Raw genomic sequence first — 8,023 nt, forward strand, 5'->3', positions numbered from 1 at the left:
AGCGTACTTACCTATTGGTCAATATGATAGTAGTTAAGTGCCCTCTGCTGGATGGCAGATAATCTGATAAACTGAAAATCCGAAACAGTTCGGCATCAATTTTGGTACAACTTGATGCTCAACGTTAAACTAAAGGTTAATACTAAAGTGTGAGACCTAAAATAAGAGAAATCCAAAAAGTTTTAACCCTGTTTAAACTGGTTTGATCTGCTTCAGTTAATGAAGAGAGGGAGAGCAGGTCTATGTGTCTCAGAAGGATCTTTTTCTTTAATTTTTTAAAAACAGTAAAAATAAAAACAATAGAAGCAACCAATCAGAGCCCAGAAGTCACATGCTCAGTTTCTCCTCTCTGTCGTTGGCTCTTCGTTTCTACAGCATCATCTGGCAGGTTTGCACTACAGGGGGTCAGAGGTCATGTGATCAGTGGTAGGGGTGGGGGGGGGGGTCTCAGAGGTCAGCGTCTCTCTGAGTCTCCATGGATCTCTGCATCTTCTCCACCATCCATATAGGAACTGAGAACGGCTTCAACTCGTCCATCTTGACGTCTGGACAGTCCCTGCGTACATGCACACACACGCCGGTTACCGTGGCAACCACAGAAAAGCTACACCTCATTACCGTGGACACAGAGGGGTGATGTCAAACTCACTTGTACTCGTCACTGCGAGACAAATCCTGGATGTCCTCCTCGATCAGCAGGTAGGCCTGAACACACACACACACACACACACACACACACACACACACACACACACACACACACATTTTCCTTAGTTGTTTGTGGTTTCTTGGCCTGCTTTAGTGTCCACCCCAGGCTGCTGTGAGCTCGCACACTGAACAGTGCAGATTGTGAGCTCCTGCTGCACCAGGCTGATATGTTTGTTTGCCACCTTAATATGACAGTGATGCTTTCAGATGTTGCGTGTGACCTTTAATGTGTTGCTGACTGTCTGCCAGCTCGTCTCCTCCTGCTTGAAGCTGTTTTGACTATTTTAGCATGTTATTTTTGACACGCTACACTACCTCCTGGTTGTCTTTGCCTTCACAGCCTTTTGAACCTCCCGTTTGTGGCTGCTGAGATCAGTTCTTCTCATTATCATTATTTCTGTCAGTTCTGTCTAGTTTACTAATCTGCTCTAACTAAAGTCAGTGCCCAGATTATCAGGTACACCAGCAAAACCTTTAAAATATCAAAAGTACTTAGGGTTAGTACTTAGAGTAGCAGACTGTATAATACTACTCAGATTTGTCATTATAGTTATAAAAATGAAAATATTGAATTATCCATTAGGTTGGACTTTAAAAGTAGAAACAAACACATCGTTTACTAATGAAACAGCTGATAGACGGCATGACTGAGATTAAAAAGAAACAGGAAGTGGGACCACAAATGTCTGAGTCTTTCTCTGGGTCCCACTGTGTTTGAACTAGAAGTGATGATTCGTCTCTGAGCTTTAACACATCAAACTGAAAAGTGTTTCCTCACCATCTTTCCTCCTGTCGCTCTCATGTGGTGTCTCTCTGCCAGCCACTGTTTATCCTTCGCATCTGCTGCATACTGACACACACACACACACACACACACAGAGGGTGAAGACATCAGAGAGAAGAGCTGCAGTGAGCCGATCACAGAGCTGATGGACAAAAACACCAGGACACACAACACATAGGCCCACATAGGTCCCTACTCCCTCCCCCTACCCACTCTCACTCCGTACGTGTGTTTGCATGGAGGGTCGGCCACATTACGTGTCATTCTGAGCCTTAAATGGGAGTGGGTCATAACGCCCTCTTATACAGAGCCTGCATCCATGCAGGATTCCAAACCACGCTCCTCAAGTGCAGAACCACTTTTGTGTCCACGATGGAGGAAACGCCACATACCTACAAATGTTACTGTAACGTGTGCAACGTCCAGAGAAAAGCGAAAAAGCATCCCAAAGTTTATACCCTCCCCCTTATTCTGGACACCCTCCACAGCCATGAGTGTGACTCCACACACAGTTACAGAGTGGGAGAGTGAGGGGACTGGACTGGAATTGCGTGTGTGTGTGTGTGTGTTTACCTTAAACAGATCGGAGTGTTTGATGTAGATCCGTCCTCTGGTCCCGCCCATCCCCAGCGCCCTACACAGTGGCATCACAACAACATATGATGACTCACTTCCTGCTTGGTTGTTTGACATGTGACACTTTTTATGTCACAACATTAATTAAGCTTTTAAAAAATCTCCCAGACTGGGGCCGTGTTTCCATGATGTTTCCATGATGTTTCCATGACGTTTCCATGACGTTTCCATGATGTTTGCTTACTGTTTCCACAGGGTTAACTCACTTGTTGGCTCTGGATCCGAGAACAAACGTGCTGCCTTCGTGCAGCCTTGACGGCTCCCACTGAAACACACACACACACACACACATTATTTATGTGTCACTGTCACAGCATGCTGAATCCCTGACAGCAGGGACTTCATGTTTGTATTTGTAGTAATTTCTTGATGATGAATGGTGTGATAAATGGAGGATTAGCTGCTGAAGGATGAAGTGGTGGAACAGAGTTGACTAAACGTGTGAAGTGTGTGTAGTTTTGGAGTTTTTCCGGTCTTAGCTTTATCTTTATCTATCAGACTTCATCTGGTGAGATGTAAAGTCTGCTCAGCAGGGTTTTGCCCTCACTTTCAGGCTTACTGACTTTATACACAGAGCTTTGTAAGGAGGAGGGCAAGACATTCAACTTCTGAACGCAAAGTCTTCAAAGCGCACTTTGAGATTAACTGTTCTAATGTCAATGGCAGCATCATAGGCATTGCTTTTAGTGCTGGTGTCATGCTAACATTGCTGAGTTGCAAATATTCATTTAGAGTTGAGAGTCTTCAGTCAGAAGCTTAAATCTGAGTGATCATATGAAGCCTGTAAGCACAGACCTGAATATTACAAAACTGAGATTACAGGTATAAAACACGCCTGTATGAATGACAGTATATTCAATTATAGTTTAGTCCAGTTTGGAACAGATCTGTTTTCATATCGATTGAGCTTTTCACTTTGCTGGACCACCTGTCTGAAGACACCTGACTGAAGGCCAGTCTGTGTGAACTGCTCCTCTAACAGACTCACCTTTGGTCCTTCTTTCTTGATGGGATCAGACTTGACCTTCATTCTGAGGAAAGGAGCCATGAAAGGTTTGTCAGGTGTCATAATCTACCTGGACACTGATGATAATGTCACCCGTTTCCTGTCAGATACTTACTGAGAGAAGGTGTGAGGTCGATCAGAGACGGCCCCCGCTCCTGGACGAGTCCTTCTCTAAACACCCACAATGATCACAGTTAATGATACAATAAGTACCTGTCACACACCTGACCTCCATGTTGAGGACGGATGCTCAGGTTTAATACCTGAAACACAGACACTTCCTTTTCTGATTCCAGCTGTTTAATTTCGTACACACTGATTTCAGTAACCTTTTTGGTGCTTTTACACGTTTATGCCCAATAACATGTAATGAGACAATTCTGGATTTACTGAGAAAAGTCCAAACCAGAGTTAATTCTGCATTAATGCATTTCTGGTTGTTCAGACAACCTGCAGCTTCACTCTCACTTGCTGTGTCCCTTCTTTACACAGAGCCTGTATTTAGGTCTGGTCACCTGACTGCCTAGTAAACACCTGAGAGGTCAGAAGTGGCACTACCTTCTTGAGGAGGGGGCTTCCTCTCTGACTGTAGTCTTCATCAGTAGGTCTGGACCTCTGGCAGGACGCAAAGAACCAGATCAGAACTCAACCAGGTTACACCAAGTTCTGCATGCTCCCATTGGTCAGTTCCTACCTTGATGACGACCTCTGACCCCGGCCTCTTCACCTCCGCCTCTGGAAACAGCTGTTTGGCCTGTTAATGACATCAGAGGAAACCATGGTAACCACAAAAGAGAATCAATCAGACAGACAACTGAGGTCAAAGGTCACCAGGTCAGAACTGTGTACAGCCAGTCATAGCCTCTCTGTTTGTGAACGCTCAGTGTGCAGTGAAACAGGAAGTGAAGAACATCGCACACACACACACACACAAGTGGGTACAGTTGGTCACATGACTAACAGGGTCAGACAACAGGAAGTGATCTCACATGTTCCAGAACGTTCCTGCAGGCCTCTTTGATAAGATGATCAGTCTGAATGTCGTCGCCAACATTCTCCTTCACGTTCTCCGCAGCTTTGTCGAAGAACTGTAACAAAAACAACAACATGTGAACATTAGCAACATCTGCAAACATCTGCTTACACCTGGTTACAAACCTTACAAGGCCCCACTCCCCCCCGCACCCCCCGTGTGACCTCTAACCTTCTGGTACTTCTTGAACACTGCCATGATGTCATCGTTGAAACTGGGCTGAAGCACGGCCCTGAGCAAGTCCATGGACACCTGAGGATCAGTATAACTACACGCACGCACACACACACGATCAGACACACGATCAGACACACGATCAGACACACGGTCAGACACACGATCAGACACAGTTAAAACAGTATGCACAGGTACCAACCAGCATAAGCTTTCCTCCAACATTATGAGTGGTGTAAACCAGTATGAACCAGTCAACAGTGTCAAAATAAAGTGTCTCCTGGTATTTATTTGCACACAATAACAATTATTGTATCGTGATATATACTGTTACCGGGATATAAAATCACTTATCCTGTGATGGAAGATTTTGGCCTTTCTACACTGCATCTTCTGACTCTTCTAGATAGGAAGATGTGCTGTGGTAAATTTCAGAATTGTATCTCAAGCTTTTTGTTTTTTAAACAGATTGTTGAATTCCATCCTCGTGTAAACTTTTGCAGTCGGTGGAAAAAGAGCATGTTTCATCAGCAGCTTGTCACTTGTCGAGCAATCAGTCTTTGTACAGACGTCTCTATGTTAAGTCATAGCGTGAAGCCATCCTCACTTGGCAGGTAGCTTAACAAGATCGTTACTCGTCCCCGGGGTCTATGGTTGTCAATCCGAGGCCTGGGTGATGCAGAGTGAACTTGCAAAGTGATATGTTTAATTCTCATCAGTCTTCCTGCATCGTCTTCTTCCTCCAAAACATACAAATACAAGAGGTCTGTTGTTCTTAATGTGTGAAAACTGTTTCAAACGTCACCGTCACTTCTAATCAGTCACTAGAAGGGTCAGGTACCAAACTCCATACTTTTAGATGTACTGACCGGACTGCATCAGTACTACAGATGGCCGATTCATGTTAAATCAATCGTTGCCAAGTTTGGGTATCTGAGCTTCCCTGAGGCAGCTGCAGCTAATGTTGGCACGCCTGCTGCCAGCGCTGAAGAAGTTCAACACTTCATAGACAATGAAATTCAAGTGAGAGAGAATTTCATAAATATCTTTTGGTAAGTTGTTGTTGGAGAGGACTTATTTTTTACGACTGAAATGACATTTGTGTTATTACAGGCAGAGTAAAGTACCAATACCAGAACTGATGTGTTCAAATGTACAGTACCAACCCTAGTCATGGGTCTAGTCATTTTTAATCTTTACAATCGCAGGAGGCTGTGGTTCATAAAGATCGTTATAACCAGTTGTGATGGAGCACAACCTGTACCGTCGGGGAGGAAGAAACCAGCGTGGACCACTACGACCCACTACAAAGCAGCACTTACCTGACAGTCATGTGTGAGCGTCTTCCTCGTCTGTGAATCTGTCTGTGTTTGATCATCAGGTTCCAGGGCATCTACACAAACACAGAGTGAATGGAAGAATTAAATAATTAAAAATAACTCATTAGCTTTAGGCATAAACTCGGCATCAGGTCAGAGACAGAGCCTGACACTGAAGATATTTTAAATAACACCTGCACATACTAAACAGTCAACCTATGAGAGATGGCTCAGTCTCAGCGAATAGAGAGCTCAGAGAAAAAGTAAAGCGAACAAAGAAAACACAACCGAATACAGAAAAGGTTTCCAGGGAAAACTACATTTTATGAAGAACTGCAGCCGGTTTCTGTCTTTGGCTGTTTTCTTGAGCTTATAAATGACAAAAACACTAGTTTGTAGTAATAATAGGTGCCCTTGAAATTTCGATGTTTTGATTGATTCTGCTGCTTTCACCCTGTCGCCTCAGATACTACGTCACACACTGTGACGTCATGCAACTTCAGTTTAATGGCTCACTGTGCTGTTACCTCACACTCTGACGTAACATTTAGTTCACAGTTCATTAATCCATCATTCAATCAACATAAAGGAAAGCAGAAACTACTTTGATCAATCAATTAATCCCTGAAGTCGTATATCAACCAAGTCAGACATTTTGTACGAATTGGTTTTATGACATATTTAATGTTAGTGAAAACAATACTGAGTGATTGATTGGCAGCTATGACGTCACCTGAAATACTTTGACACATATTTCAAACCACACAGATTTAGGAATATTAATGTGATACAATATGATAGCTGATACATTACTATAGAACTATTACAATGTGAGCTCAGACTAGTAGCTACCGAAGTGATAGCTCTGGTTCGTACCGGGCTCTGCTCCGGCTGCTCTGGTCCGTCCTGCTCCAGCCAGTCTCGGCCTCCCTCACTGCGGTGGGCTCCCATGGTGGAAACGGTTCTGATCCAGTCCGGAGCTAACTCTGCTAGGCTAGGCTAGGCTAGGCTAACAACAGCTAAAGCAGCTTTCGGTGTTTAGCTTTCGGAAAGGATGCTACAAGGAAGCTAGTTATCGTTATCGGTTTGTTACCGCGAGTCACAGCGCTGTCAGGCACCTAGAGGCTGAAATATGATTCCTGATAAACCGATAATCGATACTGATGACCGTGATGTTTGTTTCCAGGAAGTTATGCTTGTTTCTTCCGCTTAGGTGAAGCTAGCAGGAGCACCACGATCTCTTCCGGTTATCCACTTCAGAATAAAAGCACGATCTCCACGAATCCAAAAATAAAGCCTTTAAATATTATATTATATATGATACACAACCAATACAAAATATTTAATAACCACAAGATCTTTAACTCGTAGTTATTTCATGCATCTTTGTATTCTATGATCTTGTGTGCAAGAAAATATATAATGTGAAGATGAAGCGAGAACTTTAATTTGAAAAAAACCCAAAATGTTTTGTATTATTGTAATAATATATTTTGAAATTCTCCGTTTCCCTGTAGTTTCCTTGTTTTCTCACAGTTAAACAGGAGATATGCTTCAGACATACTTATAATCATAAACTGGTTATTTGTTTATTTGGTGGCTGACATGTCACTGTAAATATTTCTATTTTGATATTAAAATCATGTAATTAAGAGTTTGTATTTAGATGTGTAACTATTTCTGTGAATTGGCATTAAACTATTATTGTAGTGTTCCCTAAAGGTTTTTATTGGTATGTGATGTCCAGGTTCTCTTAAAATTCAGTTCTTGGAACCAATTTTATCACAATGTGATTGATTTATTACCGACTTAAACTGCAATTAGCATCATGTAAAGAAATCCTACTGCACAGTATTTTACAGTTGAAATATTTTATTCGATATTTTAGAGCATTTGCTCTGATTTTTTTTGTAAACATATTTGCTCAATATGCGGAAATGTTGCACGCTGCCTTTAGATTTTGGACAGTTTGAATTAATTGTCTTCATTAAAGTTGTTTTCTTGTGTTTAAGATCTTGAAACCTGTTGCCAGCAGGGACTGTTGAGACTGTTGGAACATCAATGGAAACTTCTCACTTCATGGCTCCTCAGAACAACATGTGCAAATACACAGCGAGTTGCGGTCTGAACGGTCAGAAAGACGAGTTGGACTGGTGTGTAACTGGGATGGACATTTTTTTTACTGGGAGAGTGAAGCTGCAGTTTGTCTGCGGGCAGAATAAAGGACAGACTGTATTTACATTCTCCAGCTGTGAGGACCCCGCCGCAAACATGGCCGGGCTTTCATCGCTCTGCAGCGTCGCCACACAGCATCACACTGAAGGTCATTTCATATTTACAACAAGACTCGAGAGGTTTTTGAG

General features: G+C 42.8%; 1 protein-coding gene across 1 annotated transcript; it reads right to left on the reverse strand.

Annotated features, from left to right (window-relative positions):
• Positions 1-241: 241 nt before the first annotated feature.
• On the reverse strand, positions 242-6,862 carry LOC139212678 (deoxynucleotidyltransferase terminal-interacting protein 1). Its single transcript, XM_070843183.1, has 13 exons — positions 6,537-6,862; positions 5,664-5,734; positions 4,339-4,435; positions 4,124-4,222; positions 3,829-3,888; positions 3,693-3,749; positions 3,250-3,305; positions 3,117-3,159; positions 2,335-2,393; positions 2,066-2,126; positions 1,487-1,558; positions 650-705; positions 242-556 (listed from the first exon to the last, which is right to left on the reverse strand). The coding sequence occupies exons 1-13, from the start codon at positions 6,609-6,611 to the stop codon at positions 448-450; spliced, it is 915 nt and encodes a 304-aa protein (XP_070699284.1). The 5' UTR covers positions 6,612-6,862; the 3' UTR covers positions 242-447.
• Between the last annotated feature and the right edge of the window lie 1,161 nt (positions 6,863-8,023).

This window comes from Pempheris klunzingeri, chromosome 2, assembly GCF_042242105.1.
Source record: "Pempheris klunzingeri isolate RE-2024b chromosome 2, fPemKlu1.hap1, whole genome shotgun sequence".
NCBI classification, from domain to species: domain Eukaryota; kingdom Metazoa; phylum Chordata; class Actinopteri; order Acropomatiformes; family Pempheridae; genus Pempheris; species Pempheris klunzingeri.

What these genes read in the sequence shown, in the direction of transcription:
- LOC139212678 (XM_070843183.1), bottom strand. Translation starts at nt 6,611, where the DNA reads ATGGGAGCCCACCGCAGTGAGGGAGGCCGAGACTGGCTGGAGCAGGAC. An exon ending in GGTCAGAGGTCGTCATCAAG is followed by an intron (nt 3,750 to 3,828) that starts GTAGGAACTGAC and finishes GCGTCCTGCCAG; the next exon opens with AGGTCCAGACCTACTGATGA. An exon ending in CGACCTCACACCTTCTCTCA is followed by an intron (nt 3,160 to 3,249) that starts GTAAGTATCTGA and finishes TCCTTTCCTCAG; the next exon opens with AATGAAGGTCAAGTCTGATC.